At 33.1% G+C, this 25946-nt stretch overlaps 2 protein-coding genes and 1 pseudogene across 4 annotated transcripts; all 3 read right to left on the bottom strand.

The window, feature by feature from the left end:
- Positions 1 to 393: 393 nt before the first annotated feature.
- LOC137811529 (serine/threonine-protein kinase VIK) lies at positions 394 to 7284 on the bottom strand. Of its 3 annotated transcripts, XM_068613318.1 has the most exons (11): positions 6738 to 7284; positions 6551 to 6625; positions 6340 to 6456; positions 5441 to 5535; positions 4966 to 5086; positions 4793 to 4872; positions 2718 to 2777; positions 2056 to 2177; positions 1886 to 1971; positions 1687 to 1802; positions 394 to 701 (listed from the first exon to the last, which is right to left on the bottom strand). In XM_068613318.1, exons 1-11 carry the CDS (start codon positions 7020 to 7022, stop codon positions 575 to 577), a joined length of 1284 nt encoding a protein of 427 aa, XP_068469419.1. In that variant the 5' UTR covers positions 7023 to 7284; the 3' UTR covers positions 394 to 574. The 3 variants fall into 3 exon arrangements, with proteins under 3 accessions (XP_068469419.1, XP_068469420.1, XP_090154739.1); XM_068613319.2 differs by lacking the exon at positions 5441 to 5535 and having other exon boundaries at positions 6546 to 6625; positions 6738 to 7156; XM_090298613.1 differs by lacking the exon at positions 5441 to 5535 and having other exon boundaries at positions 6738 to 7146.
- Positions 7285 to 14501: 7217 nt separating this feature from the next.
- LOC137811526 (uncharacterized) lies at positions 14502 to 22486 on the bottom strand. The gene is made up of 2 exons (XM_068613317.2): positions 20422 to 22486; positions 14502 to 14909 (listed from the first exon to the last, which is right to left on the bottom strand). The coding sequence occupies exons 1-2, from the start codon at positions 20929 to 20931 to the stop codon at positions 14823 to 14825; spliced, it is 597 nt and encodes a 198-aa protein (XP_068469418.1). The 5' UTR covers positions 20932 to 22486; the 3' UTR covers positions 14502 to 14822.
- Positions 22487 to 22506: 20 nt separating this feature from the next.
- LOC137811527 (NAD(P)H-dependent 6'-deoxychalcone synthase-like) lies at positions 22507 to 25148 on the bottom strand (annotated as a pseudogene).
- Positions 25149 to 25946: the final 798 nt, after the last annotated feature.

Here is a 25946-nt window from a genome sequence, read left to right as displayed (position 1 = left end):
TGAGCATTCTTTATTTAATAATATAGATACAATCATTCTTTTACAGTTCTGATATCATCTTAAGGTTAAGAATTGAATTTAAGTTTAATTCAACCTTACAAAATCAGCTTATAAAACACTTATTTAGTATGAATTAGCTTTATTTTTATTTGTATGAATTAGCTTTATTTTTATTTGACCTGAGATCTTAAACAATACCAAAAGAACAGATAAGACAAAGTGGAAACTATTACCATCTCTTTAAACGAAAGATGAAACATAAAACAGCGGATTGCATGAAGTGACCTACTTACTCAATTAGTTTTTACACCTGAAACGCTTTACACATAGGCAACAAATTGCATATGCTTTCACTTGAATGAAACGAGAGCTTAAATGAGATTAAAAACAGAGTAGAAACCAAAGGCAGGCAATTAAAATCACCTGGTCTGCTCATTAATCCAAACAGTTGAAAAAAGTATTGACTTTGCAGGATTTCCAGTTGGCCCAATCACTCCATAAATGCCGCAGCAAACCAGATGGTAGTGGTAAATAAATCATACGAATTTCTGAACAAATTAATGCTATTAGACATTTATGATGCAAACAAATGCCAGTGATTATCTGAAGGTAAATTCTCCTTGATCTTTTCAAGACGTTTAAGGATCTCTATGAAGGGTGGTCTCCGATTCACGTCATGAGCCCAACACTGCTCCGTTAATCTACGAACATGAAAGGCCAAAGTTCAGAAGATTACTTCTATGATCCAGGCATGCTCTGAACGAAATAAATGTTTGCATGCTATAACTTTAATAGCCTAATTTACAAAGCATACCAGACCCTCTAATGAAATGGTCAGCAAGAAAAAGTTAAATCATATTAATGCTAGTCAACTAGGGGTTTGTGAAGTTAGAAGTACTAAACAGTAATAGTAAGCGTTGTCAATGTTCTTCCATTTATGGTGAAAGGTGGCAAAATCATAACCATTATAACCATCCCTTAAGTGTAAAGGTAAAAAATGGGAAATAAAACTAAGAAGTCTTTCGTGATATTAGGGCAATATATAGCAAGCCTAGCAATGGAGTATCGCATGGCTTTAGATATCACAAAACATTTAAACACACTACTAGAGTATGTAAAGTTGAAAATTTCAAATCAAACCAAATAGTTTGTAACAAAGCAAAGAGAAGAAATCAACCCTAAGTCAGATGTAGAACAAATGGGAGGTCAAACTGAAAATGTAAAGGATTTTTTTTTATTTTTTATCAGCAATGTAAAGGATATGATCAATTGAATGCATTGCCTGACATGAAGTATTTTCCTCTAATGGAAGCATCTTGGTAAGTACGTTTATAAGGCAATCTAAAGTAGGTGGGCTTCTGACAGTATCGATTTTAAGATATAACGCAGGACATCACGTAACCTAGATTGGAGTTTTTTTAAAGAAATGCAAAGGACCTACTCTCTCGAAAGCTTCAGCTATTAGATGCAAGCCTATAAATTTTTATACATCTCAAACATGGCTTGTAATGTGAAAGCCATTTTAGGCTTGAAGTGTGAACAACCATCGGACCCACTTTAGAAGAATGATAACAGCACAAGCTCTTGACCATTTGGTCAAAGAGAGAATGATACCATGCCAAGAACTACCTTTCAAAATAGAGTGCTAGAAAATTGAATGAAAGAAATGTATCATAAACGACTTACTCTTGCAATTCATTGGTATAACCCTTTGACCGAAATGAAGGCCTATGTCCCTCAGCAGCGCGTTTTGCTCCATCATAAGGCTCGAGATTTGCAAAAGGTGGTTCACCTTCAAGCATCTGCATGAGATAAAGGTATCATGCATTAAATTTAGCTCAAATTGTATCACATAAAATTTCTGTATTTAAGCAAGCGGAATTACCTCATACAAAATCATTGCAAAGGAGTACACATCAACCTTCTTATCATATCGCCGATGTTTGAAAACTTCAGGAGCCATGTAGCGGTCTTTTTTCATCCCCAAGGAAATAAAATTAAGTTTTGCATAAGAATAGATACTAATATTTTAAAAGAAATTCAGAGAATACTCACAGCTCCCAGTTTCACCGGTCATCTTGTATACATCATGAGAACTCTGGACAGTGATAAGCTTACTCAATCCAAAATCTCCAACTTTTAAATGGTCGGCACTAGAATTGACTAAAAGAACATTCCTGAAATTTTAGAAAATACACTTCAACGTATAATACAAAGGCATCTTAATTCCAGCTGGATGTTTTTAAGAGAAAATTTTGTCAACGTAGTTTCTTCAATTTCTTTATAAGCCATATGATAAGGACCCAACCATTGGGAAACTCACTATTAAGGAGAGAGAACTAAACACTTAAATATTCTATCGAGTATCTCATACTACTCAAAGTGGGAATAGGCATTTGATAATATCTCAGTCTTTATCATAGCACCATTTGTAAGAGTCAACATCTTAGTGGGTTTCACTCTACAACACCCTCAAAAGCTAAGCAGCTTTCACTCTACAACACTTTACTCCCTTCTTGATAAGTACAACCAACCCCAAGAACTTGGAAATTTACTCTCAAGTTATCTACCAAGGAAGGAGAACCAAACATTTAAATACTCTACTAAGTAGGCACCTGATAATAACCAAGTCCGTATCACAATACATCTTGACATACTGTCGTAGCATATTATCCATAATAATATTTTCACATATAGGTTGCAAATAACCAACTTACCTTGGCTTTAGGTCCCGATGAATTATAACATTTGGTTCATTGTGGAGATAGGCCATTCCTCTGCAAAACAATATCAACAAAATATATTATAGCATATTGATCAAATTAAGTGAATATGAATTGTATACAGATTCCTCTAGATTTCCTAATTCAATTATCTGTGTTGATAAAATAAAGGTTGATATCAAATTAGCTTAGTTATACACTGGCCATATTATTTGATGGAGATCAAGGAGGCTAGCCAAAGCAAATACAAGTGATACGTTTGTAATTCTCGTTGGTCGAATGAAAAAAGCTTGTAGGCCTATGGGAGCTAAAGACCATGGCAAACCTAGTAGCTAAAATTCGTACAACAGTGATGGATAGCGATGGGACAGTATGGGTCTACTTGATTGTTTAAGCTATGTTAGAAAGTGAAGCATAACTTAAAGAATTAGTCGATATTAATGAGTCTTGAACAATTGATAAGGCCTAACTTGAGCTAGTAATAGTTTAGGATTTCCTTTTTCTAGTTGGTTATGGATTTTAGGTTAGTTTGTGTCTTTTGTTTTAACTATGACCAAATTTTTATTGGTTATGTTTTGCCCATGTAAGGTAAGAACAACATTTATTTTAGGAGTTGAACGTTAATTTGAATAGGAAATTTCAGATTCTCTTCTCCATTAGAGTTTAGGTTGTAAAATTCTTATTGTACCGAGAATCGAGAGTGATTCTTGTGGTAAGTTCCTCACCTTTGAGTCCATGACTGCAAAAATTCTCATGGGGTCAAAGTTTACCATTTCTGGTTAGTTTGTGAGCATTATTGTGGGATTTAGGAATTGCAGTAAGACATAGTCGGGATTAGCTTTCAATTCAAGATTTGATTTTGTGTTGTCCACATACCTCTTACCCATCTTGTTTTCTGCATTAGTTTGATATAAGAGGTTCTTGATTGTTGGATGAATATTATTCTTTTGAAGATTTCATAATTAAAAAGGAGTAATAATACCTATTTCTTTCACATCCTTAGTAGTTAATTATTAGTTTTTATGAATTCTTTTGGTCTATTACTAGAATCCTCATCAATCGTTCTTGTTCATCCATACTTTTTGTTTATTAGTTGTTAGTTTGTTACCATAAAGTTGTCGCACTCGTCTCTTTCTTGTCCATTATCCATCTTGGATATTCTAGAGTTGCTCAGACATTCAATCAACCAAGTATTTTCCCTTATCTTTCTATAACCCTGAATTGTTTTCACTTTTACTCAGGCATTCTAAAAAAAGGAAATAGAAAAAAAGCATATGCCAAAGAAAAGAAAAGAAAAGAAAAAGAACCAAAAGCAAAAAAAAAAAGACAAATGTACATTAAAAAATTCTACTATTTTGATCTTTGACCAGAAAAGTGTTTGGAATGGTCTAAGCTCTCCACTGAAAGAATTGAGCGGTAGAAATCAAGAGAATATGACATTATTAGAGGGTAAAAGTCAAATTGAGCTTACAAATACGAGTGTGTATGATCATTATTTGAGCGCGTACATGGGAGAATATTATTGTGAGTTTCTTTTTTGTTCACCAACATTTTATGCAGAGATTTTATCATAACTTATAATTCATGATACAAGGAGGAATAAGAAGATGATTATTTGATCTTGAAAGCTATGCATCTACAATTATAGCACATGAATACTGCGTTAGAAGAAATAAAGGAAGGACTGAAAAGGTAGAGTAAGCAAATCGCAAGCTTAAAACGAAATTAGGATAGATAATGATGGGAGGTGGCAAGTTCGCTAATATCCTGATTACTGAGAAGACTTTGAATAATAATAAGAGCGAGTTGAGGTTTCTAGCCAAGAAAGGGTAGAAGAGAGACGAGGAGCTGCTGTGGCAGGAGCACAATGTCACAGTACTTCGAAAAACCGACTTGTGTTATATAACAGATGTAAGAATAACTGGAGAGAATTTTGGTGATTTATTTTTCACGTGGTTTAATTTTTTATTGGTAATTTCCTTCAATCCTCCTCTATGTATTTCATTTTTATTCTTAATAGTTTTTTTTAACATAAAAATAGGAAAAGAAAATATGAAAGATACCATTACCTCACAATATCCATGGAAAAGTTGATAGCTGTTGCTGGACTAAGTGCACCTTTTTCTTTGAGGTACTGATGAAGATCACCCTTTTTATGAACGAAGTTCAATTTAAAGCATTAGTTTGCTAGATCAAAAACTAAGTGCACTCAATCTGAAGGAATTCTATTTTATTCACATACCCCTCTTAGATACTCAGTAATTAACATAAGGGGCTTCCTGTCTGTAACAGCTCCAAGAAACTGAACTATATTGGGGTGTCGAAGCTTCACTAACAAATTGACCTCATGCCTGAAGTCCTGACTGTATAAAAATTAACACAGAATATGAGATATCCAAAAAACCTGTGACATACGATTTATATTCTCGCCCCCCTCCCCAATTCCTTTAACTGTTTATCATTTATCATAAACAGACATGACTACGCATCCAATATCCAATAGGTTTAGAATAAACCATGAGTACATTTAGCAAAAACAGTTAAATAAATTGTCAAAGTCTTTCCTAATGCTAACGGATAACAGGTAAAAGTAAGCCACTAGACCTTTTTTTTAACAACTTCACCAGTCACAAGCAATCTAATGACATTCACATCGCAAATAACGACCAACTAGCAGCAACCAAAACAAATGCCAGAGACGAAAGAAAGAATCTCACATCACCAATCTATCTTCTGAAAGAGATGGAAGAATACGTTTAACAGCGACTGGTGTTCCACGCCAATGGGCTTTTAAAATCTCACCAAAAGACCCCTTCATGAAACATAAATATACACGAAAACAAATTAAACCATTGTCTTGCTATTTCTGGTATAGATCATATATATCCTTCAACAAATAAAATCTTGTTCAATCCAGGTAAGATTACTAAGGACGGTAAAGCTCTCCTCCTAGTATTTAATGTATCTTTATACTGAGGACTCGAATTCGAAAGAACTAGATAAGCTGAAACAACCCCATGCCAATTAATCTGTTTTCCTAGGAGAATACCTTATCCCTCTCTTTTTTTTATTAATTTTAAAAGCAGTTTTCCTTTTTCTAAAATTTGTTTGTCCCTTGAGAACATTGGAGAGAGTTTGTCTCTTGAGCATTTTTTCCTTCTAAATATCCTCTGACTGAACACATAAACACCGCATTTAAAGAAAACAAAGAGAAGACGATGAAAAAACACTTTTCAGTTGTTGCTGTTATTGGGTTTTCTACAACAGCTGTTTTGAAAAAAAAAATCAATACTTAATTTATTTCAGATGAGAAACTGATTGATCTTTAGTGTAAAATGGTTTTAGAAAACAGCTTTTAACACAAAAACGAGAGGAATGAAACAGAACAGAAATTTGTTTCCTTTTTTCCAGAATCATCCATAAAAAAGCTTGAAATGCGACGACCGTACTTGGATGACGATTACGCAGCAAACACTTTAGTCAACTATCAAACTTGCCACTATAGGGACTAAAACATAGCACAAATCTATGTCTGTGTTAAATAACAGTTCAGAATTGTAGTGAAACAACGAGTTTGACCAAAGTCAAACCAAGAAAACGCAGAAGCGAAAGCTACCTTTCCGATTCTCGCGGAGTTGGAGAAGTCAAGTTCGGTAGGTTCGATTTCCCAGTCACACTTATTCGGCAACGGCGGCGGAACAGGCTTCGGTTCAAAATGGCTTCCAGTTTGCCCCTGCAACGACCATCAGCATTCAAAACCAAACCTCAACTTCACTCACCATTCACAACACAAACCCAGAATTATACACAATAAAATAAAACCTCACATAAGACGAGCCTCCGCGAGATTGCAAAAGCTCGATCACATCAGTCTTCTTAGCTCCTTCCGCATCCGCCAGAGGCTGTTCACAACAACAACCAAAACCTAAAGTTCATTCACCATTTCACAATCAAGCATGGAGTGAAATAAAAACGCTGAGAATAATAATCGTTGTTATTATATAATAGTATTACAGTGTTTTTCCAACGATCTTGCGCGTTGACATCCGCGCCGAATTCGATCAAACACGTGGCGACTTCGATCCAGCCGTGGAGGGATGCGACGTGGAGCGGGGTGCGGTTGTCGTAATCCCTTGCCGTAACCAGCGAAGGATCCTCTTGCAGGAGCTTCCGCACTGCTGCGGCGTCGTTTTGGTGAGCGTGCCACAGTATCAACGACGTTCGACTCACCCTCTGCTTCTCCTTCTCCTTCTCCTTCTCCTTCTCCTTCTCCTTCTCACTATGGCTTCCCGAACTCATCTCTTCAAACTCACCCCTTTCTTCAACACTCGCCTAATTATATTTTCTTCTTCTTCTTCCTCTTTTGCGTTTTCTTTGCTTTTGGTTGCTCCCTTACTCCACCATGCTTTCAATGTCAACTCACACCTCTTTCAATCCGCGTGAGGTATATTAACTTTTCATCGTTATTACCGTTTAACCGCTTCAACTCATTTTACTGCTTCAACCAATCAACTGTTATATACCACTTTAGTCATTTTAAATATAACAATTTTTTTATTACAACACAAAATGGACAATAACTAACCTTATAAGATGGGCTTCTCATTTACCAGTTCTATTTTCTGACTCATTTTCTACAATAAAATATATACAATAATAAAACTTTTGTGGCTAATTTTCATTCAATAATTTTAATACTTAATAATACCCACACAAAAAAAAAGCCTTCTCCTCACATATGAAACTGGATATTCCACATTTCCACGCTTCAAATTCACGTTACAATAGCTATCAATATCGTTCTTTAGGTTGGTCAGAAAGGGCTATCACATTTATATAAAAATATGGACATGGGAAAGAGGAATTTATATTTTTCAAAATGTAATTCATAAAGTAAATCAAACTTAATTTTAATACGTGATCACTTTTAATATGTGTTATAAGCATGAGAAAAAAATAGGAAAGGTGCATCAAAGAATTTTTACATACTACTTATTTTAATTTATAAAAAAAAAATTATTTTTCTTTCTTAAAATCTTTAGAGAAAAAATTATCTAAATATATCATTACTATTTTTTAACATGTTATTTAAATAAAATATGCAGTTTCTATTAGTATTTAAATTATTTTTTGTAAGCATTTCCTTGCGTATAAATTCAAATTTAATTTGTAATAGAACGAAATTTGATGGGGACTTTAAATTTTTCTTTAGTATTTTTGTAACGACCTAAAATAATAGCTATAATATGTGATATAATTTAAATGATATTTAAATATTTTATTATTAAAATAAATATAATATATAAATAGAAAAATCAATTATTCAAGTTTCATTTTAAAAGAAGCACCATCTCTCTAAATTATTTCTTCTTATTTCTTTCCCCTACCTTCTCTCTGAGTTTCTTAACATTTTTGTCATCAGAATGATGATCAAAATTTGTCATTGGATTCCTAACAACGAATACTACAAGACTAACCGATCAGAGTTTTAGACAAAGTAAGATCACTTTTGCTAATTCTTTCCTTTGAGTCAGTTTTGATATGGTTAGGTTTACCTTTAGTATAGGCCCTTTACATGTGACTCTTTTAGCTTTAAGATTAGTCTCTATTAACTTAGAGTCCTGGTGATGTAGTTAGACTTTTTTTTATCAAGACTCAATGGTGCAGGTAAACTGCCCTGAGCTTGCTTTTGGTAGGTTTGGAACTCTTAATGAGCACCTACTCAAACTCGGGTAAGAGAAGCTAGTTTAAATTTTCAATAGAACTCTAAGTTAGAAGATCTAGATGTGGGGGTGACGTGGTCACCAATCTCAATTTTTCTTTCATGTTTTAGTATATTAGAATTTGATTGAGATTTGGATGTGAAATTATAGATATGGTAGATGTTGTAAAATTATAGTATTTTTTATTTGAATAAGTAAATGAATGTAATTAAATAGTTTGATGAATCACTTAAAGGGTAGTGTTTGTTGAGTATTGGTTATTTGATTTTGATTTAGAGATATTGGATATATGGTATTATAATTTTATAGAATAGCTATACTAGAGTAATTATCCAACTTTAGCAAGGAATTTGTTACTTTGATAACATAACAATTGAAGGAAAATTTTTGGTTGAAAATGTGAAATGTATCAGATTTTACAAACTATTCTCTGCATATTTCCAGGCGAGAAGATTCTCGCTCAAACGAGAATATAATGAAAATATGAAGTGCTCTCGGGTCTATTTTTGCTCAAGCGAGAGGGGATCTCACTCAAGCGAAAATGAGATAAATTATGGAGTGCTCTCGGGTTCAATCTCGCTCAAGCAAGAAAATTCTTAAAACTATAATTTTTATCTTTTCTTTTAAAAGGTTTGATTATTTCTATTTTATAGTTTTTAATTATAAATTATGTAAAATTTTATATTATGTATATTTAATTGAAAAATATTTTAATTATATATTTATGTGATTCTTGGATGAATTTTTGTGTGTTTTGAAATGTTAAGCTTTGATATGATTTAATTGTGTGATTTTGGATATTGTGAGATGTGAAATGTGAATTTTAATCAAGAGATAGTATTTTCAACAAAGAAAATACCGTGTTGAGATTGTTTAGGATGTGCGTTGACTAGAGATTCATCTAGAAGGAGATATCTTGACTCTCCTGATATAATGAAATCATATAAATGAAGTTATTCAAGTGGTGAGATTTGAAGGAGGTTCATGTAAATGGGTAAGTTGTTTAAAAGAGAACTAGTTTGATCTGTTATATGAGTTAACCATGTCATACTAGAAGAGATGATATTGAGATTATTTATGCACATAATTTTATGGATTTCACAGTGAGATAGTATGACAGGTGTAGATCTCTGAGTTAATGCATGAGTCTTCTGAAAATAGAGTCAAATGCTTCAGTATGTTGACCAGTAGAAGTCTGACCTAAGTATTGTGAATGATGAATTATGATAGACACTTGATGGATTTTAAAAAATGTATGAGAGTTGATGACTTTACCTTGTTTATATACCAAATTTTTTTTTATAGCTAACTTACCTTGTTTTTGTTGTATTTGGTTTTCTTATATGTGATGATCATGTATTTTACACTGGAACAAATGAGACTGCAGATGAGAGAGCTCCCCAATTAGCAGATGAAATATATATATATATATATATATATATATATATATATATATTTGTAAATATTATTTTTCTATGAAAAGAGATGTAATTTGAAATACTATACAAATAATATATGTATATATTTATGTTACAATTTTATGTATATTATAATATTAGATGTGAGAAAAATATAGGAATATTATAATTTTAATCTTATATTTTTTTATCATAAAAAAAGACATTAAAAATTCCTCCAAACAAATGAAATTTTTAAAGAGTTTAATTTTGATAGAGTAAATTTTTATATTATCAATTAATTAAAAAAAAGTATTAGATGTTAATTTTAAAATTATTATTTCAAAATTTAACAATTGTACAATAATCTATAGAACTAAGCATATGATTAGACCTGCCCATTTAAACTCACAATTGCATAAACCTCCATTAAAAAAGTTAGTGTATTATAAAAGTTCTCATTTTCTCTTTTTCGGATTCTACAATCTCAAAGTTTTTTAAAAAAAATATTTTTAGATTATACAATTAAAAAACTATCTCTAAGCAGAAAAATAATTTTCAAAAGGTAAAAAGTAATTCTAAATTATATAATCCGTAAGTTTTTATGAATTGTACAATATAAAAAATACTTTTAATTTCTGAATTATTGTACAATATAAAAAAAATTATTTTAGAATTATATAATTAAAATCGAGGAAGGACAAAATGAAAATTTACATATGTATAGAATTAATGACAAAAATATATGGAAGTACTGGAAGAAACAACCCAATTTCAATAGATTGCATCCATTCACTAAAATCAACATGCTATTTGGGCTTACTCGTAAAAAATATTTATATACTTAAAAAATAAATTTAAAGTGTTTCTTAAATTAAACTAAATTCAAATACAAAGTGCATTAATAAGTATTGGGATATGAATAATGAACTCGGAATACCATGTAGGAATGGGATATGAATAAACAGAAAAAAACGTCACTTGTTGTACTTTTCAACGCCAGAATCTAAGAATAGGAAACTGAAAACCCAATACATTAGATTGTATCGGGCTTCGGTGTAACAACGGATTCCACAAATAAAATATATTTAACTTTTGAATAATTCAAACAGGGTATTCAATTTCTAACTTAAAATACAAACTCACACTCACACCAACGAATTGCATACTAGTCGAGAGACTTTTATCCAAATACTTAACCTTATCTACAAATAGCTTAGAAAAGTTCTTATACTAATAAAAAACAATCCAATTAACTTCATTTATAATACTTTAATTTTGATGCCTTTTCAGTATAGTAGGAGACTTTTACATTAGTCATCGTTTAGAAGCAAGGGTGAGAAAAAAAATTCAATTTTTTAAATGCAATGATAATTATTTAAATTTATATTATTTTAAGTCTATTTAAATAAAAAAAATTCAAATCTAAATTTATATATTTTTATTTTAAATTCAATCTATTTAATTAGATTTGGATTAATTATTTTTTAGATTTTAAAAATTCAAAATTAAGGTGTATCTTGAGAGAGGCAAATACAAAACATATAAATCTTATTCTCTTCCACCTTAATTCTTTATAAGATTTTTTTGTTTTTCAATTTCAAATTAGTGTTTATGTGATTTAGTTGCATGTATCATTGTTGTGAAATAGTTTTGGTTATCTTTTCGTACCTTTGAATTGGTTGAAAGGTGTGGAAGGTTGAGTTTTATGGTGAGACGTGTTTTGTTGCGAAGAAGTCATTCAAACGTGGCATTGGAACAATAAGATTAAAATTTATCATAAGAAGAAACATTATAGAAAGGTGAGAATGAAAGGTGCATGATGATTACAAAACTTGCAAAAGGTAACATAGGATTATCTAGATCATGAAGGTTAGTTTTGGTGTATTTCATAAGTAGGTTTTGATGCGTAATTCTGTTGGGTTAGCATAAACAAGTTTGTTATAGATTTGTTTGGTTTTGATCTAAATTTTTTTGAAGAATGTAAAATTCTATGGAATAGGATATCAAGTGACGTGGTTGTGGCTTTTGTACAAGGGTTGGAATACCCCTGAAGTATTCCCTTTAATTATTATTTTATTTTTTGTTGAAAAAAAAAATGTAGTTGCTCTTAGCAATGTGAATAGCCCCAGCGTGTCTTCGCCATCGTCCAACAACACTACTCCTCTGTCGTCCACTACAACGGTCCCACTGCCTGCCACACCTTCGGCGTCGGCTCTACCCACTCCGTCATCACCTCCACCATTACATCCATCATCTCCACCTCCACCATCAAGTTCTCCACCTAAAGCAAGCTGACACGTCCCGTGTTTGGTTCGCTTGGTCCGTCTTACGCAAGAAGTGCATACTCATTTCATTGGCCCGCTCCGCATAAGAGATAACTTGTAGGCCAACCTGCATAAGAAAAATATTTTTTTTCAAAATTTAAAATTTCATTAATTATAAAAAAAACTTATTTTTTCCTGCTGAAAAATTAAAATTGTATTCCTGTTTCAATTAATTCAATTAAGATAAAAATATGAATTCAAGTATGAGGATTGTTAGAGGACTTGATTAAAAATAATTAAAATTTTGTTTTGCATCTATTTTTCTAATATATGTATGTAAATGTATAAGAGTATCTTATAAAATTTTTGCTAAAAAATATTTTAATGAAGATGACTAATTTTTTAACTATCTTATTGAAATATCTTCTTTATATTATTTTTTATTAACAAATTTTAAATATAGGATTTTACTTAAAACTAAACCAACGGTCACTCTTAATATTAACTCATTTAGATGATTAAAGTAAAATATTTTTTTAGTACATTAAATTCAATTTTTTTCAAAAAAAATAAAATAAATATCACACAACAATAATGAAAGAGTGAGGTATGATTTTTTTTTTCTGCAGAATAAAATTTTATTTTTTTATTTATGCGAGCCAGCGAGCCAACCCGCATCGTGCCTTTGTTGGTCCGTGCGGGCTACGGATTATGTGGGACGAGCTTAAGCAGGTCAACCACCTAAATTAGTGAGTCCGCCTCGCGCTTTTTGATAACAGGTTGTGGACCAGCCTGCATGACCCGCTCCGCATGGTTATCCCTATCTACACTTTCGCCTTCGTCGAATTCCCCTCCCTCGCCTCCCTCAAGAAGTTCTCCTTCGTCATCGTGGTAGGTTTCTCCACCATCACCATCGAGTAGCGGCGGAGGCAACAACACTCCGACTCCACTATCTCATAGCACATCTTATCCTTCGTCCGGATCGAATCCAACCACTTCTTCGCCTCCGTCGTCGTATCTTCGTCGAGTATTTCGACGGGTGTGGAAATGTTGTGGGGGTCGTTGTGGTTCTTGTTGTGTTAAGCATTCTGTACATATACTGTCGAAAGAGGAAGAGAAGACACGACAAGGAGTACTATGCTCCGCCTCCATAACAAATATAGCATGGACTCAAAGGTTAGTGAGATTTTGCTCCAAATGAAAAGTACACTATTTTTAATCTAATTGACAAAGTTAATTTAATTTAGACTTAATCCAATTTAAATGAAGTTGAAAAAATCCAAATTCATTTCATCCATTTAAAATGGTAGAAGAATTTTTCAAAGGCAACAAAGTGGTCCACAAACATAAATACAATCCTGAAAACAAATTCCAAAAGGTAGCTTCCGCATAATTTCCAAGCCAAAATGAAACAATGTTGGCAAATTGCACCCACACAAGAATGACAAAATTTGCACCTCAAGTTTCGACAGAAAACTGATTAACTCACGGAGCCTATCAAAAGGGAATGGTGAACCCCTGAAAAAAGTTAGCTATACTAGGAGGAGTTGGTTCTTGACGTACAAATGCCTTTGTTAAGAACCATGAGAACCCATGACATGAAGGAAATATCATCTAGAGAACATATGCATTACCTGCTGCCTTTTTCGCATGAACTCAACCTTTTTGGTTCTCCCATTGATGCATAAAAACTATAATCACTTTTTAAAAACCTCACTAGTTTTATTAAACATCGAGATTGGTCGTGAAGGTGGCAATGAATGAACGTTGCTTACCAGCCTAAGTGGAAGAGTATGCTCTCTATCAAAAGAAATAGAGAAATAATACATTAAAAACTCAAATCTTTTATATAATCACATTATAACTTTTAATATTATTATTTTAATATTTTTCATATCATTTAATTTCAAACTTATCTTTTATTATATATATTTATTTCTAAACTTATCATATAAAAAATTATGTACAATTCCAAGAATTGTGAAAACATCATTTTCCAAAAAAATAAGCGAGTATGTTTAAAACAATAATAAAAATGAATAGCAAAAATTTGTAAATATATTAAGTTTTAATCAAAAGTCGTGTATATCTAGTATTAATGTTCTCGTCGGTTGACTCTGATGACCAGTTTTAGCTTCGTCTGTCTTTTCTAGAATCTGTTCGATGTTTGGTTGTGCTGGAACGTGGCTCCGTTAAAACAAAGGGGGTTCTACCTGTTGATCACACTCCGACGATCAAGTCGGTAAGAACTTACTAAGATTAAAGAAGTATTCAGTTTAAGTCTCAGAAATGACATATCTTTACCCGGGGTCTCAATCCCCTTTTATACCTTATCTCTTGTAACCATTTTCTCTCATGAGAATCTAATCTCAACCGAAAGCGTACGTAACAAAAACATGTTCTATTTTTTGGGCACATTCACTCAAGGTGATACAACAAAAAAGAATCTTATCTCTAATGGGAGCATAAAATAATAACAGAAAAACTACTAGCTAACGAGCACCACTTATCTTTAGGTGCTAACTGCAGGAAAATACTTTGCTTACGCGGACACCCTTACTCATGGTGCAACATTATCTTTTACTATGCATCCAACTTAATCACCGTGTGCCCTAAAACAGACACGTGTTCACCTTTATACGTAAGAGTTAAGTTACTAATTAATTCATTTAGAATTTACAAATATAGTAATTAAGTACTGCAAAACTGGCATCAGTTGATTTGATGCACTGGAACCTTTCGCCTTGATGATAACAATTCATTTAATTGTGCAATCTGACGTAAGAGTTGGCTAATATTCTGCACCAAAACAAATTCAGGAAATGTTATTCAGTGTTAATCCCTCATTTTGCAATTGGAAGCAGATTCTGCAATTAAATTGCAACTAAAAGCACTAGGCTTAGCTAACAGCTACATTTTATTATATAAAGAACTTTAAGATAAATTAAAAGAGAAGATAATAAGTGTTTAAGTCAGATACCAGCAAGAAGTGATTATATGTTTGTTTGCAATAATAGAAGTATTATTTTTAAAATGATTTTTATGAAAAGTTATTCGACCCACTTTTGATTTCAATAAGATTTCATATTTCTTTAACTTATTTTGAAAAGTTAAAACAAATGAGTGCAATTTTATAATAAAAGTGATTTTCTTAAAGTTATATATAACTCATAATTATTAATTAGAAATCAATGATTAAGAATTAAAATAATAATAATATATATTTGTAATTTAATGTATGCAAGGTTCACACAGCTACACATCACATCATGCACAATGTGAGTTAGTTTGTGGAAAATCCAGAAGAGTTTCATCTATAGGGAGTAAAATGAATCATATGCTATCTCGAACGAACTTCTGAATTTGGATTTTTCTATAAGAGAAATGGAAGGAAAAATCTTATTGGTTATTATATGAATAATAACTATGCTAATAACATTGACTATAAAAAAAGTACATCAAACTATATATTGGTTATGAGTGAGGTTATCTTATGGAGTTTGAAAGAGCAACCAATGAAGAGTCTGCCAACAACTAAAGCATAAATTATAGTAGCAACAACAAAGTTCTTGTAAAGTTGTGTGATTTAGATGAATAGTAAAAGCATTCTAAGGAATCAAACAAGTCCTACTATTACATAGTGTGACAATAGTTTTACCATAAAGTTATCAAGGAAACCAATCATGGATGGAAGGAGTAAATGTATCAATGTGGATTTTCATTTTCTAAGGGATTTCATAAAGAATGAAATAACTAAAGTGTAACATTGTAGTTTAGAAGAACAAGTATTTGTTCAAATGAGAAGCAAAATTTGGAGTTGTAGCAAATGTAAATTGAATGTTCTGATACTTTAATTTAAGCACAGGAATATTAGATATATATATGAATAAATATCTAGTATTGAAAATTTATTGGGTCTAAATAGATCTTCCGATTTTATTAAAGTTATGTTTGATCCCATAAAAAATTGAAGGGATTTAAAATATATATATTTTAACTAGATTAAATTTATTTGGATTTTTTTAAATTCATTAAAAATATATTAAATCTAGAATAAATCCATTTCGTTAATTAAATTAAATCTATTTTATTAATTAGATTAAATCAATCTTGATTTGGATCCTGACCGACTCGGCTCGACAAGGGTCTGGGCCGACTCAGCTCGACCTAGGCTTGAGTCAACTCGATTTTATATGGGCCCAGTGCCAACTCAACCTTGACTAGAGGCGACTCAGCTCAACATGGGCCTGAGCTCACTCGACTTAACATAGGCACATGCCGTCTCGGCTTGACATGGGTCTGGGCCAACACGGCTTAACATGGGTCTGGGCCCACACTACTTGACATGGGCCTGGGCCGAATCAACTTGACATGGTTATGGGCCAACTTGAATCGACATGGGTCCGAGTCGAATCAGATTGACATGGGCCCGAGTCAACTCGGCTGGACATACGTCGAGCTGACTCGACTTGACATAGCCTCGTTGCCGACTCGACCTTGGCCCAGTTGGCTCGACTTGGATCTGAGCCGACTTGGCAATAGCCGACTAAGCTCGACATGGGCACAAACCGACTCTACTCGACATTGGCCTGAGTCGACTCAGATCGATATGCACTCGGACTGACTCGGCTCGACATGGGCTCAAGCTGACTCATATCAGACATCGACCCAAGACGACTTGAATCGACATCGGCCCAGGACGACTCGCATCGACATCGGCTCGGGTAGACTCAGATCGACATCGGCCCGACTTGTCTCGGGTCGACATCCGCCCGAGCCGACTCAACTCGACATGGGCCTGGGATGACTCACATGGGTCGTGCCGATTCGGCTCGACATGGGCCTAGACCAACTAGGCTCGACATGGTCGCGGGGCAAGTTGGCTCGACATGGTCTCAAGCCGAGTTGGCTCAACATAGTCACGGGCCGACTTGGATCGACATGGTACCGGACAGACTCGGATCAACATGGGCCCAGGTCGACCTCGATATCGACAAGTGCCCGGACCGAGTCAGCTCGACATGGGCTTGGGCCGAATCAAATTGACATGGGCCCGAGTCGACTCGGCTGGACATACGTCGGGCTGACTCGAGTCGGCAACGACTCGACTCGACATGGCCCCGTTGTCGACTCGACCTTGGCCTAGTGCCGACTCGACTTGGATCTGGGCTGTCTCGGCTCGACATGGGCAAGGCCGACTAAGCTCGACATGGGCAAAAACGACTCTGCTCGACATTGGCCTGAGTCGACTAAGATCGACATGCGCCTAGATCGACTCGGTTTGACATGGGCTCGGGCTGACTCGACTCGACATGGGTCTGGGTCACCTCGGATCGACATTGGCCTGGGCAGACTCGGATCGACATTTGCCCATGCCGACTCAACTCGACATGGGCCCAGGCTAACTCACATGGGTCGTGCTGACTTGGCTCGACATCGGTCTAGACCAACTAGGCTTGAGATGGTCCCAGACCGAGTGGGCTCGACATGGTCCCGAGCAGGGTCAGATCGAAATGGGCTCGGACCGACTCAAATTGACATGGGCCCGGGTCGACTCGGCTCGACATGGGACCGGGCTGGCTCAGCTCGATATCGTCTTGGGCTGAATCTTCTTGACAGCGAGCCGGGTTAACTTGCCTCAACATGGGCCCGCACCTACTTTGGTCGACATTGACCGGGGTCGACTTGAATCGACATGGGTCTGGATCGACTTTGGTTGACGTTGGCTAGGGTCGACTCAGATCGACATGGGCCCGGGGTGACTCGGCTCGACACGGACACAGGTTGACTTGACTCGACTTTGGCATGAGCCAACTCGACTGGACTTTGGCCTAGACCGACTAGACTTGACTTGAGCCGGGATCGACTCGACTTGACTTTGGCCTGGACCGACTCAGACCAACTTTGCTCGACCTGGGCCTGGATTGACGCGGCTGAACATGAGCCGGGGCTAAGTGAAAATCCAACCCAAAATTCATTTTGGATAATCGAAAAATCTATCCAATTTATATCTAATCTATATCCAATTACATGAATTAGACTTAAAATCCAAAAAAAATATGAATTTAGATTTGAGATAAATCCATTTAAATGAATTAAAAATAGTATGGATTTGGATAATTATAAATTAGAATTCTCAATTTTAACCTTTTGCCACCTTTAATTATATTTTAGATTTTTTTTATATAGAAAGTTGACTACATGTATTTTGTATAGCTCGTGAAAAAAGGAGTAGTTTTTCTTCTCAAATATTTTAGCAGCTATTTTATTTTATTTCTAATAAAAGAAGATTTTTTTAACAATTCTTTTAAACTAAAGAAATAAGAATTCCAAAAACTTGTTTGAACATTTTTGTGTTACTAATTTTGACTAATTTTCGTATGTTTGGCTTATTATTAACCCTTTTTTAGCGACCAGTTGCCTTAATTATTTAAAATGAGATGGTCTTAACCATTTTGAGACTGTGATATCTGGGTTTTAAGAAGATATAATTTTTATTTGGTTAGATGTCAACGTAATCAAAGTCAAATTCGATTTAGGTTAATATATTAGTTTTATTAACTTTAGTCCTAATAATTTAAGTAACTATAAGGGAAAGATTGTTTAGGAAGGAATAAAAATATTTATACTTTTATATGTTCAACACTCTTTGAAAAAAAAGTTCTACTAGTGGTTGCTTAAAATTAGTCCTAAGGACTTTAAATAAATTATTAATCTAATTTAACCCTTTTATAAACTTTTGGGTTAGTCAACTAATAAGAGTAACTCCATTTCAAATAATTTCTATTAGATAAACTTGTATTAACTTCAATTAATTGTATTGAAGCATTTGAGTTCTAATAATTAATTTTTCCATTATTATAGATTACAAGCTCTATTTAAATAGGAAAGTATCATGAAATAGCTTTCTTCTCATATTAATCAAAATAATTATTAAAAAATAAAATATTTTTTTATAAATTAATTTTTATATAAAGTTAATTTCAATTTTACAACAGAAACTTAATTTATTATATATTTTTTATTTTTTGCCTCGTATTTATGAAAATAATTCATCCAAACATATAACTCAATCTTTATATATCTGTATATATATGAAGTAAGATACATGTTTGTTTCCTAAAAGAATTATTTACTCTCAATAATGTATCAAAAGTGTTTATAATTTATATATATATATATATATATATATTAACTAAAAGTGATAATGCTACTAATTAAATTAAACTAATTTATATTCCTACTGAACTTAAGTAAAATTGCTTCTCGGAGAGGTACCCTTTTTTTTGGTACTTAAAAAAATGAAACTAAAGTATATTTAACTTTCAAGTGTGTTATTATTTAATTTGACGGGTTTATATATAATTATTTAATACACATGTTAAATAGGATTGATACTCTCTTTAATTTTAAAATAAACATTAATTTCTCTTAAATTTTTAATAAAATAATAATCACACTCTTTTTCATTTTTAAAAGATACTTATCTTTTTTATATTTTTTATAAAAAAATACTTATATTTTCATATTTTGTTAATAAACTTTCACTTACTTTTCTTATCTTATTTAAAAATAACATATTAATTAGATTTTAATTAAAAAATTAAAAAATCAAAATTAAAGAATTTAATTTTGAAAAAAAATGCATTCATCCTTCCAAGATTTTGTTAAATAACATTCATACTTTAAAAAAAAATTCAAAACATACATTCATATATCTTATGTTATTAATAAAAATAATGGTCATACTTCTTATTGTACTTATATTTGTAAGTGTGTGTTTACAATATATTTATATTTTAATATTTAAATATAATAGTGAGTTAATAAATTTATTTATTTTAATATTAGAAAAATGTTTTCTCAAAAATATAGTATTTACATTTTTATAAGATAATTTATAATTGAATGGAAATAGAATTGTTTTAGATATTGTTAATATGTAATAATTAAATAATTAAATTATTTATATTAAAAAATAATTTTTAGTTTTTATAATTTTTATTTAGTTTTTGTCACTTTATTTTTTAAATAAAAAAGTTAAATGTTACTTTGTTAAAGACATAAAGAATAGGAATGTAACTTTATTAAAAGCATACATTAGATAGATAAGTTTTAAAAATGAGAAAGAGTGTGTCTGAGTATAACATCATGAGCAATTTTCTCTAATTTCAATCTATGTTTTAATTAAAAAAATATCATCCTATTTTGTTTTTCCTAACAAATTACATGGGGAAATGTAGATATTCTCATACTTTACTATATTTATGTGAACTAAAAGAAACTAAACATCTTTAATATGCATACTCACCTCATCTTTCTCTTTCAGAAGATGAACGCAACGATCACCCACCACGTTCTGCCGACCGACACTCCGCCGCCGCCGCCGTATCCCCACGTAAAGCAGTGACACCAACACCGCCGCAGCAGCCGAAGCTCCGGCCACATTCGGAAATGACCAAAACGCCCCTGGATACATTGCCCAGTTACTAATCTTGGAAGCCATGTCAACAACGAGCTCTCTCATATCCTCCAACCGCAACTTCAACTCCTTCCTCCCTTCGTTGACCACCTGCACCCGCCAATCTAACGGCGCCGTCGATGGCGTTAACGGCGTGGAAGTTTCGTCTTCGGAGTCCGTTACTGTGGTGGGAACGATTTGTGACAATGAGAGTTCCTGGCGGGTGGGAGTGGGACTTGGAGGGTCGTCAGTGGAAGAAGCTTGGTCACCAATTTCGAGGTAGTTTTCGTTGATCACTTCCATGTTCCATTCAGAGGTTTCGATTTGTTGCCACTCGTCAATGTTCTCTTTGTGTTCCATGATGTTCCGAGGTTTTTGGTAGAACAGTTTCTGCTTGTGTCGATCTTAATGGATAAATATCTATTCTCTATATATATATACAACTGAAAAATATCCCAATGTTGAATTTTCTTTTTGGTTTTTTCTATATTTAGGTGGTTTGCGATAATTAGATAAATTGGTGCCTTATGTTTAGAGGATATGGTGGGCCAGGGCTTTATTAGATTCTTCTGAAAGTATCCTCCAATTACTACAAACTCACATGTCCATTTTGTAAATGTAGTTTGATGGAAAATTGGGAATTGCTCTTTTTTGTAGTAGTGAGAGATTCTATCTTTTGTTAGTTAATTGGAGTAGGAAAAGTAAGCACTCTCTGCAGGATTAATTAAGTGTTCACTTAGTTTTATGGTTGAAACATTTAGAGCCAAGGATGAATGTTTGAACTTGAGAGGAGCTGAGAGCATCACCTGAAGTGCTCAAGGGAGTGTGCTAAATTAATTGTTGAGAAGAGTTAGAACAATAGCATGACATGCATCGTACTTGGTAGGGGTGTCATTTTTTCTTGATTTGCATCAGATGGTGCAAGTTTTTCGTTGGCAAAAATGCTTCCTCACCGCGAGGTTTGGCCTAACTCTTATCAAGGGACGACATCAAATGACAACTCTAATGTAGGAGTATGAACTAGTGTCAACCTGTTGACTTCTAAACTGTTTCCCAAAATCTTCCATAATGAATTGACATAATTCTTTCGTGTAATTTTCTTCACACAAAAGGAAAAGCAGTACTCTTTCTTGTTGGAAGGAATGAGCTCTCATGAATATCTGATGGCTAAGTTAGATAGCTACAAAAAATTGTTCGGAGCAACTCATAAGTGGCTTCAATACCCTGAATTTTTTTATGAAGTTCACAGGAAAGACTTTGCCAAGAAAATCGTCCAAAGTAGTTTGATCTACATGGAACCTATCATGTATCATTATTCAGGAAAGGCTTGTGACTGTGGTAGATTTGCGTAAGTAGTTACAAAATCTTGATGACTTGATAATAGTTTCCATTTGTATCATTAACAAAGTACGATTTCTTGATTTTAGTCAAGGGATCAATTTCTTTACATTGGCTCTGTAATCAGACAATGCTAATGTTATTTTATCATGAGAATGTGAGACTTACTGATGCTCTGCCGTAGTGTTATGCAGTGTAAATGTATATGCACGGACCAAAGCATGAAACCACTGGAAAGTTTTGGCTTTTTGTGCACAATTCAATTATTTCTTTTCTTCTAGTTCTCATACACATCATGGCAGTAGGAAGTTTTAGGTTTTAGGGGGAGTGGGAGGGGAGCTCAATTTGCTACAGAAGAATGGGCTACATGACTTGGACTGGTTTGTTCACATAATTGTTTGTTTTTTAATCACATTCCATTTCTGTTCCGGAATGGGTTCTTGGCTACATCCTTAAACAATAGATTGCATATTTGTATTAGGTTCTTGGCTACATCCTTTTCGAGTTTCTTGTATTGGGTTCTTGTGATGTCAACACTTCGAAGACATTGTTGTTTTATCAGATAAATTTCTATCAGAATTACAAAAACACGCAGTGTAACTGAATAACTATAAACAATGTAGCTTTTATTGGATTCCTCTTGCTGGAAATACAGTTACATTCCAACTGATAAAAAAGTTTGGCACATAAAATTACATCAAAGAAAATCATAACAGTGCTGTAAACAAACTTTCCACCAAAAGTGAAACCTGTCGAGTGTCTTTGATGGAATTTTAAAGACAGATTGCTGTGTACAAACAGGAACAATATATTTAAAAGGAAAATGAAATATGCATACGGTCAAATAGGTCAGGAAGTGGGAATCCTGCTGGTCCGTCCTTGAACATACGCTCCTTTTTAACTTGATTAATCTTTTCGTGGTCATCTTTTGTGAGTTCCCAATCAAATATCTCTATATTTTGCTTTAACCTCTCTTTATTGTAGCTCTTCGGTATGAAAGTCACACACCTTGTTCAAATAACCATCTAAGACATACTTATTACATAACAAAAGATTGAATGTTTGTATTAGCATCCAAATAGCTGCCAAAGTAAACTCAGTACAGTGACAATTCACAATTATGAGGATTGAATTCGTGACTTGGGAAGTATTTTGAAGAAAGTATTTGCATGTTAACTTATCATACGGCATAACACTGGCGAGTGTTTGGAAGAACTTTTGAAAATACCTTAAGATGTTTATAATTGATTTTTAGGTTATTTTGATAAGCCCCTCAAGATAACTTATAAACACAGCTTCAAACTTGTTTAATCTCATTTTTCTTTGATCATAGAAACAACTCATACATAAATGCCTAAATATCATAAACACTTAATCAATAAGTGTTTAACTAAGATATTTACCCAATTGATGATGCAACATGTCAAATAATTTATTATTAACTTCCTGTTAATTAGTGACTCAATTTTGCTAGTGTAAAATTTAGCTTTAAAAGCAAAGTGTAAGGAAATTGGTAACCTGAGCAGCAGTTTAGCCATGATCCTCTGCAATCTGCTTGATCAATTCATTGTCCAAAACATAATTGATATCTTATTTGGTCCCTTTGGCTCCCAAGGAGAGTAGGCAGTTACGATTATACCTTTTTCCTTGCAGTATTCTCTAAGATTCTTTTGCTGCATGGCAATATTCATCTCCACCTGTTCGGGGTGAATAAGATGTGTGAAACAAACAAAATGTGCAGGATAGATGATGTTGATGAATCGACTTACTTGATTGACCAAAGGAGGAATTGTGGCAAAGAGAGTAGATTTTCTAGCTCCTTGCAAGAAAAATTGATTTTGTAGGGCCAAGTCTGTGAGCTTCTTCCATTGCTGCCCACACATCCTTTAAGTTAAATGGCACAAGGCACTCAGAATAAGGCATATACCACTTTTCAGATTTCACACTAATCGACCAATGAATTAAATAAAGGTTCAAATAATCTAATTTAAGAGATCTGCACCAATTTAGGTTGGGGAAAACACTTAGATTCAGCTTTTCAAGTGCTTTTCGTACTGATCCAATTAAATTAGAGTTAACCAATATTAACCCTAAGAGGTATGAAAAACTCTAGATTTTTTTTTTCTTAATGTAAATGTTTATAATACGAATTATTGAAGTGTAACTCTAATTCATGAAAAAGAAAAACAACCCGAAAAGCAAGCATTTGATAAATTAGAGAACAATGTTATTAACACTTGAACAACTGCATCAAAGTTTTATCTGACTGACTTTCATTAGGGTCATACTTAGAAACTAGTAAACGATAAGATATACAAAAATACCAAATTACTCTAAATACCTCGTTAACAATTGCCATTTTTTTCTACTTCTCATCTTATCAAATCACATTACTTACTAAACATACATAATACACATTTCTCTCTTTATCTATCTCTCTACATGTCAAGAAATTATTAGTTACTCCTCCATATTTAATATATAATCAAGTGTGATTAACTTTTTTTTTTAAAATAAAAAAGCTTAACTACATATATTGTTGGTATTGGAACCATGAACATGTGGTAGTTCCAGACCACTTATTAATTTTTCATAGGTGTCATCTAGAGTATGACTTTCACATTTTTTTCCGTAGCAAGTATTCTGTTTTAGAAGTACTTTGATTAATAAAGATTAGGTCAATTTTAATTCCTTAAGTTCATGATAATTTTGATTGTAGTCTCACTTTATAATTAAAAAGTATATTTTAATCCCTCAATTTAAATAGCCAATAGATTACAAATGCGTTCAGTTTCTGATAGAACAGACACAAAAACAATTTTTTGAAGTGACATTACTAAGAATATTAAATTTGGAGGAAAAAATGATCCAAAATCTGAGTTGAACTGATATGTGAAAAAGAAGGGAATATTAATTGCTTACTGAAGTGACTTTTGTAGAGTTTGAAGTGCTTCGGCATTGGGTTGTCCCAGAGCCTGCTCTGACCACTATTGTGCTGCTGTGTTGAAGTGTCTATAACCCACTTTTATAGCCTCTATCACTGCAGATTTCACCACCTTCCCATCGTTATGCTCTGCAGCAGTGCCTATCTCTATAACTGGTATGCTAATGGGGTTCCATTTGCATGATGGTTGTGGTGACTCCACTCTCCCAACATTTGTTGCAGACATGATTCTAGGTATCTAATTAGGTTCACCAATGGATAGGGTTGGGGAAAATCTAAAAACAGATTTCACAAAGAACCAATAACCCAATTTTTTTTTACATTCAGGAGCCTATGACTCCTAATAATATTATTTTAATTATTTTTTATATGATTTAATTATAATATTTTTTTATTAAAGCTGTCATATAAAAATTTAACTTAAAAAGAGTTGTGAAAGTATAATTTTTCATTCGCAAAACAACCTTGGATCTTCTCTCCTAACCGACCATTCAAGACAGACTTTCGTGGAGCCACAAAATCTAAACTTGTCCTTTTGTTATTACGTAATCTAATTAATGTTTCTAAAAAGCGTGACTCGTTTAAAAGGAAAAGAAATAAGATAAAAAAAAGTTAATATCAATAAATAAGAGCTTGGTTAGTTTGAATTGATACTTTAATTATTTTTGTTTTACTTTTTTAATTTAAAATATTATTATAAGGAGTTGTTAGGTGGATGTTCTTTACTGTCGTGTCAATACATCTTTATTCATAAGAGTTTATTTCTTTTCCATTGTTTGCATGATTGAAACAAACACAAGATTTTAGAATTTTTTTAGTATTGCAGAGATAAAAAATGCAAGCTAAACTACATATAGGCTACTAATATAATTTATAAACAATCATTTTGCTCAACTTTTAAGTGAAGTTTTACTTTAAGTAGTTAAGGCCTGTACTCATATTGTAAACAATGTATCCAAGGGCTGATTTAACCTGTTACTAAAATTGGTTTGTTCTTAGTTAGTTAGTGATGCAACTCAAAGGAATTAAAGTATCTCCAATGGTGGAATTATTGGAAATTTTACTTTTGGTGGATTCATTATAAGAAGAATGA

Source organism: Phaseolus vulgaris, chromosome 2 (assembly GCF_051622355.1).
Source record: "Phaseolus vulgaris cultivar YP4 chromosome 2, ASM5162235v1, whole genome shotgun sequence".
Lineage (NCBI taxonomy): Eukaryota > Viridiplantae > Streptophyta > Magnoliopsida > Fabales > Fabaceae > Phaseolus > Phaseolus vulgaris.
Note: the sequence above shows the minus strand (reverse complement) of the source record. Positions and strands in the feature narration are given on the sequence as shown.